Source organism: Trachinotus anak, unplaced genomic scaffold (assembly GCF_046630095.1).
Source record: "Trachinotus anak isolate AG129_WGS33_773 ecotype Australia unplaced genomic scaffold, CSIRO_AGI_Tana_v1 ptg000010l, whole genome shotgun sequence".
Classification (NCBI taxonomy): Eukaryota; Metazoa; Chordata; class Actinopteri; order Carangiformes; family Carangidae; genus Trachinotus; species Trachinotus anak.
Genome location: NW_027273861.1, coordinates 11,743,251 through 11,756,451, shown reverse-complemented (window position 1 = coordinate 11,756,451; position 13,201 = coordinate 11,743,251). Strand labels below are relative to the sequence as shown.

The window sequence follows — 13,201 nt, the reverse complement described above, 5'->3', positions numbered from 1 at the left end:
TGTCAAGGCACAAATCTGGAGAAGGCTATAAAAACATTTCTGCTGCATTGAAGGTTCCCAACAGCACAGAGGCCTCCATGATTCTTAAATGGAAGAAATTTGGAGCAAGCAGGACTCTTCCTAGAGCTGGCTACCTGACTAAACTGAGCAATCAGGGGAGAAGGACCTTGGTTCAAAAGGTGAACTTCAGAGATCGTGTGTAGAGATAGGAAACTTCCAGAAGGACTACCATCACTGTAGCACTCCACCGATCTGGGCTTAATGTTAGAGTGGCCAGACGGAAGCTTCACCTCAGTGAAGACACATCAAAGCTGCTTGGGGTAAAAAAAAAAGCACCTAAAGAACTCTGAGACTCTGAGGAATATGATTGATTAAACCAAAATTGAAGTATTTGACCAGGCTACACTCATGACCTGCTCAGTGCCAATTCAGCAATGAAGCATGGTGGTGGTAGGGAGGCTGGTCAGGGTTGAGGGAAAGCTGAACAGAACAAAGTACAAAGATATCCTCAGTAAATACCCGATCCAGAGGATTTAGGACCTCAGACTGGGCCGAAGGTTCACCTTCCAACAGATCAATGACCCTAAACATGCAGTTAAGACAAAGCAGGAGTGGCTGAGGGACGAATCTGTGAATATCCTTGAGTGGCCCAGCCCGGACCAGACTTGAACTCAACCAGACATCTCTGGAGAGACCTGAAAATGGCTGTCCACCAACATTCCCCATCCAACCTGACAAAGTTTTGATCTCTAGAGAAAACTGGCAGAAAATCCCCAAATCCAGGTGTGCAAAGCTTGTCGCTGCCAAAGATGCTTCAACTGAGTACTGGGTAAAGGGTCTGAATACTTATGTCAATGTGATATTTCAGTTTCTCCTTTTTAATAAATTGGCAAAAACTTCTGAAAAAATGTTGTTTTCACCTTATCGTTATGGGGCAATAAATGTAGATTGATGAAGGGAAAAGGATTTTCTTTATTTGCTGCAACATAACAAAAGGTGGAAAAATTGAAGGGGTCTGAACACTTTCTGAATACACTGTAGCTGACTCAGCAATCGCGCAATGAAAACAACTGATGTGTTTTGTCAACAGGTTACCACACTTTCTAAGAACTCTACCTTTCATTACATTGCTAGAAAACCACAAATAGTGAGCCACGTTTTGTTTTGTTTTTTGTCATTTGGAGCCACTGGTCAGCAGATGTCTCTGACTGTTACCATGAAAACCATTGAGGTAGCAAGGTGAACATTTTAGGCTTGAAATAAGTCTTCATTTTTGTGAAACTGTCTAACTTGCATTAGACTAATCTAAGAGCAACACTAAGACTGACCTAATGCGACGGTCTGAAATGTGAAACCCGCCCCTGCTCTATTTTGCACCCTCTACCATAAACTTTGTACCATCTTGAAATCAACACCCATGGCTGAATTGAGCTTCATTATTAGTCCTGTATATCGTGCCCTGTGTTCCCAGCTTTACCTAACTTTGAAACACAGCATGCACAACAGCATGGAAGAGAACCACATAATATGCTTTCTCAAATGCATGAAGAGATTGTCATATAGTGATTAATATGAGACTGACAACTACATTTTGCTACAGTATCCTGACTGTGATCTGAAATTCCCTAACATTTTCTCCTTGGGCTGGACTCTGCTCTGCTTGCTGCTGGTTTACTGACGTAAGAAGTTAATTAGAAAGGGTTAGTTGTTTAGTGTAATGTTCGCTGCAAAAGGCTGGTGTACTGGACATGGCATTTAGTTTAGCTAGTTGTATTGCTTTCATCTTGAACTGGGTAGTATAAGAGGTTTAATATAGTTTTGGCTTATCTTTTCTCCCCTCCCTCTGTTTTTTCTCTCTTTACAGTATTCACCCAACATGACGATGAGTGTGTGATTTTTTTATTTTATTTTATCTTTTATTTTATTTTATTTCTCTTTCATCTCCCCTTATCCCAATCTCCCCCTTCCATCCGCCCGGTTGCATCTTGCATTACCTTCCTCCCTCCCTCCCTCTGTCCTCCCTCCCTACCTCCTCTTCCTCGTGGACGGTGTGCTGTGCCACACAGCACCTGAGGATACCCCTGGAAAGCAGGACTCCCCTCAAGGCCCCCCATCCCAATGCCTGCAAAATGGGTGTAAGAACATGAAACGGCCTCCAAGCAACAGGAAAGGTCTCCTATCCGCTTCTCCTCGCCTGCCAGGCACCAACAAGGGCCCTAGGACAGTGAGAGCCTGAACCTGCTCCAAGCCTGTCTCTCCCAAACCCAGAAACCTGTCCCTATGGGTGGATTTCAGTCCAATCAAGATGCCCACTTGCATCTGCCACCACTCCATAATATCATGCTGATCATAACTTATGAGGGCACGCAAGTAGTTAACTGACGGGGGAGGGCTGAAAACCCTTATTCAAAAACTCCTGTGGCAGGAACGATATATTAAAAAAAAGAACTGATGATGTTATTTTAGGGCAAGAATGGTTTTCATTAAATGTTTGTATTTTTTGTTGTTGATGATAATATTATTGTTATAATTTTCATAATTGATAATATTCTACTAATGTAGTTATGATTTCCTGTAAAGGGCACATTTTTATCTCAGCAGCAGCATCAACAATGACAGAATAAGCACACACTCGAAAAATGCACAATGATTTTCTGTTTACATGATTTTAGGTTATTTGTTGTTTGTTTTGTTTTTGTCACAGTCGGTCTCACTTCACATACCTCTCCTTGAAACTTCTTCTGAACTTGTAGCCTGTGTCTTTGCCTTCTAAATCTTTGTAGCACCATTTCCATAAACTAAGAGAGATTGGAATAATTGATTATCTTCACCTAATGAAGTAGTTTATGCCGAGGTGTTGGTATCTCAGCTGAAACTACTGTATCCATATAGTCACAACAGAATCTATCTCAGAGCATTGCTGTTTTCTGGTACAAAGGGTCTGCTGAAGCACCTGAATGGTCGGATGTCTAGCTATCTTGTCTTAATAAACACCCTTTTACTCTGCTTTTACTGCAAGAAAATGGCTCTGATGAAATCCTGACATGATTGTCAGGACAGGTGCCAGTTCTCATTCAGTAACAGACAGAGACAACAGAGAGCATTTTGTGGATCCTTTCGTCTCCTCTACAGATTTGGTCTTGTCTGTCTGTAAATACAACATATTTAGCTTGTATTGTGGTTGTTTTATTATTAGTTATTTACAAGTTGTCTGTGAATCCTAAAATGTGGTTCCTTCCCCTTCATCACTTTGTTTGATTTCAGCCTTACTGTGGACTCTTTAGTGGCACTGTTTTCCACCCAGGACTCATTCTAGTCTCTCCCCAATGTCTCCTTCTTTGTTCGACTGGGGGAGACATTGGGACCTCTGATATGCTCGTGAAGCCTGCTTTCATGCTTTGAGTCTGGGTTGAACTCACAGATCCTGTATGATCTACTTTCTTAACCCAGACAAGACAGGCTAAATAACTGTCTCCTCTGAGCTCCCATCGACCAGTTGCCTCAGCGAGTCCCTCATGTATGGGATAATGGATCCAGAGTGTTGGGTGGCTGCAGCAGCGCTGATGATGGGAGTAGAGTGATGTACTTTGGGGTTAACAGACCATGCAGCCACGTCAGTCTAAAGAAGAGGAACAATAATCGGATACTTTTGTAATGGATGTATTTCAATTTTTGTGGATTGTTTTCAGCAGATTGTTTTTATTTGAAATGTATCAACTGAGAAAAAATCGAAGCCCATAAAGCCCATAGAATCTGCACACAAAGAAAATCATAGTTCACATTTTACACCATTTAATTTGTTTCTTTCTGTGTGTTATGTACTCTTGACCCGATTAACTCACTGTTTCAAAGGGATAAATTATCTCTCATTATCTCTTGCATCATACTGCAGCACTTGTGTCATGGCTGTGTTCAAACCAACAATAACTAAACAACAATTGTAGCCTCTATGGGTGATGGTGATGTACTTATCAATTTTCTGATATCAGTGTGAACAGATTGTACCCTGAGTTGAACAGGGACATCTCCAGGATTTGGCTGTCAGTGGCCTGGGAAACAGTCTTTCCAGTGTTTCTTCAATATGACACACACCTCCCTTCTTTCCTCCAATCCCATCCCTCACCCCCCCCCCCCCCCCCCCCCTTATCTTCACCCCCTTTTTCTTTTAATTTCCTTTTTTGTAAATACTGTATAATGCATTTTGATATCATTGACATGTTTTGATATGTCAGTCACTACCAATGAATACAGCTGAAAGTAAATTATAAATAAAACTGTCCATGTTTTTCATAGAGAAAGGATGCGCAGACTATTTGGCTCATGTGGCTAAATTTCCATAAAAATGTATAGAACACAGTAACACAATAAATGCAGACTGTATGCTAAAGACTTGTATGGTGGGGAGGGTAGGACAGAGAGAGGACAGGACAGAGAGAAGCAAATGAGCTGTGGCGTCCTCACTCTGCCCTTGTCTCCATATGCTTCAGATAAATGTCACTATTGGCTGTGAATAATCAGCATCTGAATCATTTTTTTAAAGGGCATCTTCTCACAAAAAAACATGTGACCTCATATTGCAGTTTTTAATATGAAGGATTTTTATCAATTTAAGAAAACTTTTAAAAAGGAAAAATACTTAAGAGAACCTTGTTTTAAATTAAGAATAGATAAAAAGTAATACTTATGGGGAAAAACTGTGTCCTTTGCTATTCGCTCCTTTAATAGCTTTGTATAGATTCAAGCTCTCTCACTGATCCTCTCTCAGTCCTCTGTGTATATCGATCGTTGGCCATCTCTGTACTTCTATTGTGATGTATAATACTGTACCATTAGGAAGATTTGCTGGTTGGGTGGGGTGGTTATGTTGAGTTGGGGAGGGGTGGGGATTCAAGGGAAGGGGATATAAATGATTCTCCTGTACTGTTCATGGTCCTTTCTGATGACACGGCAGTATTCAATATGAAGCAGTCTGTCTCTTGGGTTTGCTTTGTATTTCATGGTAGGATAGTTCAGAATCTTGTCTTAGGGACTTAGGTGTCTTGTGTAGGTAATAAAGATGTTCTTTGTATGTTTCTTTATATTGTAAAGTTTCTTTAGACTGAAAGAAAAACAGATAATTTGCTTATCAAAAAAGAAACAATGCATCAATAATAAATGTCATTTGATTTTTCCTTGTTGTTTGAATCTCTTCCTCTGAGCTCTCATTTTAACCGGTATCTTACACACAAAGGGAAGTTGCACACAATGCAGGAAAGGACCTCTAGACCTGCTGCGCCTACATGCTTGAAAGGCCCTGGTTTAACTGCCCTATCATGAGCATTGGTTTTTGGACTTTACCTGTGCACATACCTTTCAAAAAGATATATCATCAACGTGTTTGATTCAGGCTATCTGAAACTATTTTTTATAGTTAAAGTTCTACCAATAGACAGCAGAAAACTGTTCATTGTGAGGTCCTGCTGTGTACATTCAGGAGCTAAGTCATTGCCAATAGCGTCCTTTATGGGAATAAATAGCAATTAAAGGCTTTTTATTTGGCAATGGTTCAACTTAAAGGTGCTTTTATCTTAAGAAAGAAAATTCTGTTATATTTGTCTATTTCTGAATTATAAATCGCCATTAATAAATATTTGTATAGGCCTCTTTGGAAAGAGGGTAAGTTAAGAGATCACGTATTGTATCATTATCAAAAACTGGTTTGCGATCCCCTTGAGGATAAACATTAACATGCATGAAAAGGTCCAATAGCGGTACAGGAGCTCAAGGTTAACAGGAAGCAGCTTGTTGTGATGAGGTAGAGACCACGACGAAGTCAGTTTGACGTCGTTTATGCAGCACGGCACGCAGGCGCCACTGGCCCCGTGTTTCCCAACGGCAAACTGACTTCGCCACTGTGAGCTGGAGGGGAGATTGTCCAGGACCAAAACAAGCCTCCGCATAAACAACTCGTGTTTTTAGGTAAGCTTCAGTTTATTCTGTTAAAATGAATTATCATACGTGACTGACTCACTCTGAACTCGATATAAGCAGTGGTTTATTGCAAAACAAGACAAAACAGTCACTTAATTGTCACTAATATTAGCTAGCTAGATACCCAGTCAGATTACAGCTAATGCTAGTTTGCTATCGTCAAGTATGTTAGCAGCAGCCTGTTAGCCGCTTGAGGAGCTAGCAGCAGGATAACTTGTCAGAAACTTCTGGAAACGTGAGACTAGCTTGACTACTGTTCATCAAAATATACTGTTGTAGCAAAACACTACACAGGTGAGTTGTAGTTGTAATCATGTTTCAGATTTTGCTAACTGATGATAATAATCGACTCAGTCCTGGGTGGTTTCTGAGGGAAGGTATGCACTCTACATATATCGTAGATGCGGTGTTAGCACCGTAATAAAATGTATGATATACCAGCGGGTAAGTTTAAAAACAGCGATTGCATTTTAATTTGGACTCCGGTTTTGGGACATTCAGTTAAAGGCGTCAATTCTGTAACTTGAATATTGTAAAGTTGCACATTTTTTAAGTTGATAACCTTCTTTCTCAGAGTATTCCGCAAATGACTGAAAAAGAGGAGAGTATGGACGTCTCTGATATCCATGACAGTGCGCCATCAGCAAAGAAGAATGGACGAACCTCGTTGTTGGACAGTGGGGAGGACTTTGAGGTTTTAGATGATGAGGACATTGACGACGACCCCCCTCCTCTGGAAGATGCCGGGGGAGGGAAGGGGAAAAACTCAGATGAGTCTGACAAGATAAATGCAGACACAGATCCAGACCCTCCAGGTCAAGTTGATGAATGGCTGGATGTTTTAGGTATGTTTCAAAATAACCTTGGTAGCATGTAGAAAAGTACAGTCCTGTAGAAGATGTTACAGACGTTTTAAAGTTAATATTGACAATGGGATTGTTGCCTGATCAAATCCACACACTCTCCCAAACTACAACAAAGATTCCCAAGGTGTTGATACACCTCTGACTTGTGATTGCGCCGTAGACACTGGCAACTGATTGGAGCAGAATTTGTTCTAACTGCAATAAATATCCTTATATTTCCCAAGGTAATGACCAGCTAAAGAAAAAAGTCCTGGAGGCAGGGCAAGGGCGAGACAGTCGGCCGCAGAAAGGGCAGAATGTCAAGATTAATCTTAAGACCTTCCTTAAGGACGGGGCACTGGTAGAGGAGCAGTCTGACCTCACTTTCACTCTGGGAGACGGTGATGTTATCCACGTAAAAACTGTTTCATTTCATAAGTTGAATTTTTCCTCTTCAGGTTGCAAATAATGTATAGAGATGTTTTACATTTCATCTAGGTTGCGCATGACTTGCTTTATGCTAGTTATATAACTCATGTTGTACATATTGGTGTCCTGCTGCAGTGATATTATTCTACCTGCAGGCTCTGGATCTCACAGTGCAGCTCATGGAAATGGGAGAGAAGGCTCTCATCCAGACGGATGCAAAATATGCATATGGTACTCGTGGGAGGTAAGCAGCCTAACTAATCTAGTCTAGGCTTTAAGGCTTCAATTTAATCCACAAGGATATGTAAGTTTACTTCCTTGAATTTGGAAAAAAATAGCATAGCCTTACTTGTTTGGCAAGCTTTGTTTTTTGCCAGGGATATATGACACTTGAAATTCCTTGTGTGTAATCCAGTGATTGATGTCTCTCTCCACATTATTTCCTGAAATTGACTTTGTTTCTTTCCCTTGCCAGTTTTCAACCTGAGGTCCCCCCCAATGCTGAGCTGTCCCTTGAAGTGGAACTGCTAGAAGCTACTGATGCTCCAGATCTGGAGCTGCTGCCCCCTGCAGAAAAGATTGCCCTTGCGAGCCAGAAGAGAGAGAGGGGCAACGTTCATTATCAGCGCGGGGACTATGCTTTTGCTGTGAACTCATACAGCATTGCCCTGCAGATAACAGAGTCTAGTTCTAAAGGTGAGACACAAGTCAGGGAATCAGGATTCAGTAAAAGGTTTACAGTAGGTGTTTTGGGCTTTGTGGCTGCCTAACAGGTGGAGTAGATGGTAAGCAGGGAAAACCTCATACATACATACATACATACATACTAATGTTCAATCATTCTGTTTATGCACTAATAGACAGTATAATGATTTAATTTAATTTGAAGGTTCTGTTTATCTGTGGTCTTTTTTACTGTTTTTAATCTTATTATTTTGTTCTGTTGTGTTGGTTGCTTCTGCTGCAGTTGACATTAGTCCTGAGGAGGAAAATGAGCTGATGGATGTGAAAGTGAAATGTTTGAACAACATGGCTGCTTCTCAGCTGAAACTGGACCACTATGATGCAGCTCTTAAATCGTGTGTCTCAGCTCTGGCACATCAGCCAGAGAACATAAAAGCACTTTTCCGCATGGGCAAGGTACATGTTGTTCATCTTCTTTCTGCCCACTTTCTTTTTTGTTTGTCTGTTTAATTCACTTATAATTGTGTATTTTCATTCAAGGTATTGGCCTTGCAAGGTGAATACACAGAAGCCATTCAAACTTTGAGGAAGGCACTGAAGTTGGAACCAAGCAACAAGGTACTTTAGGTCTCCTCTTGTCGATTTTTGGTAAAACACAGATTTCGAATGGAGAAATTGCAGTTATGACCAGCAGATGGTGCTGTAGGGTAAAATATCATATCACTTAGTTTTGTAGTGCAAGGTCAGGTGGACTGCTGATTCATCATTTCAGAGGATCTGTTTTCATGTTGTTGCTGTAAATAGGTTTGCCCTGCAACCCAGCCATATCTAATGCCCAGCCACAGTTCCTGTTCTCCTGCTTATGCAGTCAGGTATATGTGGTTCTTTGGCTACACAAAGCTATTTGACAGAATTCAGATCAGTGCGTGGGTTTCTTGGATTAGCTGTAAGATATAGCGGCATGTACTCATGCCCAGAATCCCCCACTTCAGTCCTACACCAATCTGTCAAGCAACACATGGCCTGGCCACCACTTTCATGCAGTATAAATATATAATGCATTTTGTAATAGTACATTTTAGGTGGATTGCTGAATTAATAGGCCTCTGTGTAGTTGAGAATCTTTTGCAAACCTGCCAGAGACTGCCAGAGATTTGACATTTCATAACTGTCACCATCGTGTATGATTGCAATTGTGTCTATTTGTCAACGCATTTCCAATTTGATACTAGATTTCTTGTTTTAATGTTAAAATGGACTTGTCTCCTAGTGCTGAAATAATGAAAAGACTCCCTAAATAACCCCATGTTCTAACAGTAAGTACAGTGGGTGTGTTTAAGTGACAATACAAGAATGCTCCCATTATAATCAATGAGGCGGTCTTAAACAGGCGCAGGCATCATGGAGTGACAAGATGACGCGCTCTCTCTCTCTTTTCTCCCAGCAATGATGAGACATGCTGTCTGCATTTTTTACACTGGTCTGAGCTGTTCACGCCCTCTATCTTGAACTCAGATGGATGAGGAGAGATTTATTGTGTCGGTGGTTGTTTAGTTTTTGATATGGTGCGCGGACTTGACAGTTCTGGTATAGACAGCCTCAGACTGCCTCAGCACAGTTTTTGGAGACACAGATGCTGTTAGGACAGGATGGTAAATGTTTGTTTAGCCTACTTCATCCTTGCCTCAGGAACAGGTCAATGTTGTGTCATTTCTGTCATTTTGGTGGGAAGCTGATTGCACAATATTGGTGCAAACTTGCCATGGGTGCCCTGCTCAAATACTGTGCAGTAAATTCACCATCTTACTCTTAGCAGTAGATTAGAATTTGACAAATCTTCAGGGTACACACTTATACAGACATTCACAATGACTCTACAATCTCTAATGATAAATTCACAGTATATAATTTAAGCCCTGATATTCCATTTGCTGACTGTTTTTGAAGATCACAGAGAAAAGCCCCAGATCAGAGTCAAGACTCTGCATCACAGATGCTTGAAAGATATCTAGCAGGCTCAATGTCTGGATCCATTGAGGAGTCTAAATCCAGAAGGGTGGAAAGTGTTGTTCCATTCTCTTACCGACATTGTCTTATTTTTCTTCTTTGTTTTTTCGCTGCATATAAGAGTACAATCAACTTGGATTGCTCTCTTCTTGCGGACATCTGTTTTGGAAGAAAACCAAATCCTGTGTGCATGGTGTCATGCCATGTCCTGTGTCACTTCTCAAGAGTGTTTTCATGACAAAAATTAGTATTGAGACCAAACTGACTGGTTGGGGATTCCTCCTGGTGACAGGTCTTGTAATTTGTGACCCTCTGTTGATCATCGATTGAGTAGTGTGCAAACCACAACAGTTTCAAGATTACTGATTACAAGACAGGTTGTGTCCTGTGATGACTTTGAAAGTCATGTAGACTGCAATCAAATGACTTTTGAGTCAACATAACTCCATCAGTTTTTTTGAAGCACATTTTCAAAGCATAATCATTTCTGTTGTCTCTGAAAGCAGCTTAGCAGTTTGCTTAGTCACTCACCAGCTTTAAGAGCAGTGAAGTGACTCAGATCTGAGAAATTGCTGGAGCAATAACTGAACCCATATCCTGGAATAATTGTGTGGACATTTTGTGATGCAAGCCTGTGATTTCTTGTAAGATAGCAAAGAACAGCATAAACATTTATTCCAGTATTTATTTATGTCAGTGTTTGTTTATTGTAGAAAAATGATTGACTTCATTTTTTGCTTGTCTTTTGGACCAGTACTGTCATCCTGACAAATTCCCATTCAGAAGGAACTCAGTTTTGAGTTGTAATACAATATCAGGACTTTATTTTCTACATATTGGGATAGTGGGGTTGGTAGAGAAGAGCAGGGTTTGTGTATTGGACTGTAGCCTGCAACACCTATTCGTCTTGTCTCTCCTTTCTAGACTATCCATGCAGAGCTCTCCAAGCTGGTGAAGAAGCACTCGGAGCAGAGAGGAGCAGAGCAGGCCATGTATAAGAAGATGCTGGGTAACCCCACTAGTAGCAGCAGCAGCAGCAGCATACAGAAACACCGGACCAAGTCTTCATGGGTGAGACAGTCATTCCCTGAGAAAACAAATGTGTAAAAGGGTGAAAAATGTAGCATTAGAATACAGCTTGAATATCTGGCCATCATCACATGATACTCATGCACTGTCATGCATTTTCTTTTAGAGTGATGTGTATGTAATCCTCAAGGGAACCTTTGTGTTGTAATAAACAGGGAGCATTGGTAATGAATGAACTTAATTTGTGCTTTTCACTGTGTCATTATTCAACCTACTTAACATGCTCTCTCCACTCTTTGTTCCTTTATTTCCCCAGGGTCTCAGCTGGAAGTGGCTATTCGGTGCCACTGCAGTAGCCATTGGTGGTGTAGCGTTATCCGTTGTCATAGCTGCTAGAAACTGAACCAAGTCTGTAGTGATGGCCTGACCAAGCCCCTGCAATGTGATAGCCTAACCACAGAGGCACATCTTGCAGTGCCTTCTGACCTTTGGTCAAAGGGGGTGGAAATGTCAGTCGGTCAGTTGCCCCTTGAGTTGTCACTCTCCTTTCTCTGCTATGTTTGAGAAGTATATGTGACAAATTAGTAAAACATCAATATTTGCATATGGAAAATGTCTTTCCAACCTAATAAATGTGTAGGATTATGCATATCTGTCACATTGCCAGACACTGTTTTTTTTTTTTTTGTTTTTTTTTTTTTGCTGCCATTGTTTTTGTCTTTAGTAGTTGATGTTAGAAAATGATTATTTGAGCAATGAAATAAAAAAATAACTTGCCATAGGTAGAAGCTATTTATAAGATATTTTTCCCATAAAAATTAATTGTGATATGGTCCTATTTTATGCTATAGTTTTAAATACAGATTGTGCAGTTAAATGAATACTTCCTGTTCAAGAGAGAACATGTGATTTCACTTTGTTTTATGGTACAATGTTTAATGTTAACTGGTGTAATGCAGATGCTCTATTTTTTGACATTCACACACTGGCAACATGCTTCCTTGTGTTTTAGCTTTCTCACCCTTTTTTACAGACTCATGCACTGAGTGACCAGAAAAGTAGAAACACAGATACAATGTAATTCCAGACAACAGTCCTGTAAGATAGAACACTTATTTAAAGTTTTCAGATTTTGTTGACAGACTTTCTTTAGTTGCTAGAATTGTATCCATCTCATTAACATATATGAAGGAGCAAATACATCAGAAAGACCTCACAACTTAATACAGTTAAATGAAACACACCAAGCAGCAGTACCAAGTACCATGGAATTGAATGAACACCTGTCTGACGCAATGTCACCAAGAAAGAACAATGGCACTATATAAATATACATGACTGCTGTATTGATTGATTGATTTCAATGCATCTATACTCTTGGTCACTTGTGTATTTGTACATAAAAGCATCAGCTGTATTTTCTGTTCAGCATTCCATAAATCACTCATTTTATTTTGGTAGAGATATAGTTTTTACCTTAAAATGGGCAGAGAATGGTACATGAAGTTTCTCAGTGATGTTGCTATGAACAGTGTTGAAGGAGAATTTATTTTTATCCAATTCCAGTCAAGTACGCTACAATCTTTTATGAAGACCAAATATTGAGGGAAGACCCTTCAAGTACAACATTGCTTGTGTGTTTTTTCTTTCTCTCCTACATGTTTTGCCTGTGAAGTTTTCCTCAAATGATTCTCTGTCAGGTGTTTATTTATTACACTTTTTTTGTTCTCTTGTTTTTTGTGACACGGCTTCTCAAGAGTAGTCTGTTGTCAGAGCCAAAAGTTGTTTAAACTGGATGATGAATGAAATGATCACAAAAATTCCTGGCATTCCCTGCATTTATTAATTTTATATTCATCAGAATAAAAGTTGTCTCTTATCAAACTATGGTCTCCTTTTTTAATCGTGTTACAATTTCTGCCAGTATATCTCACAACCAGCAGTAACAAGTGATTTTCAACTATTTCCAGCTCTGGTCTGATTTTATGTTGTGTTCATGGCCCACTGGTTATTACAGTGTGCTTTCAGCATTTATGCTTAATAAAACTTAAATATCAGTACCCACTTGTAATGTCTCTATTAGACAGACACGTCTTCCCTTATAAATCCTGCAGTCATATTTGAACGGCAACTGCATTCAATGTTTTGAAGAGTCCTTGACATGCCTTAAATATTCAGTATTTACATTTCTCCAGTTTTATTTGTTTTATTGGACATTCCCATTTTTTCTGGATATT

At 40.0% G+C, this 13,201-nt stretch overlaps 2 protein-coding genes across 3 annotated transcripts in view; both read left to right on the top strand.

The window, feature by feature from the left end:
* ssbp4 (single stranded DNA binding protein 4) overlaps positions 1-5,171 on the top strand; it is an 83,087-nt gene extending 77,916 nt beyond the window's left edge. Inside the window, exon 17 of one of the 2 annotated variants that reach the window (XM_071487566.1) lies at positions 1,865-5,171. In XM_071487566.1, coding sequence (XP_071343667.1) covers positions 1,865-1,894 — 30 coding nt within the window. In that variant the 3' untranslated portion in view covers positions 1,895-5,171. The remainder of the gene's footprint in view (positions 1-1,864) is intronic. The other variant, XM_071487565.1, reaches the window with a different exon arrangement.
* Positions 5,172-5,817: 646 nt separating this feature from the next.
* fkbp8 (FKBP prolyl isomerase 8) lies at positions 5,818-12,848 on the top strand. Its single transcript, XM_071487564.1, has 9 exons — positions 5,818-5,958; positions 6,545-6,815; positions 7,061-7,230; positions 7,400-7,488; positions 7,720-7,940; positions 8,212-8,384; positions 8,469-8,546; positions 10,860-11,006; positions 11,281-12,848. Exons 2-9 carry the CDS (start codon positions 6,557-6,559, stop codon positions 11,365-11,367), a joined length of 1,224 nt encoding a protein of 407 aa, XP_071343665.1. The 5' UTR covers positions 5,818-5,958; positions 6,545-6,556; the 3' UTR covers positions 11,368-12,848.
* Positions 12,849-13,201: the final 353 nt, after the last annotated feature.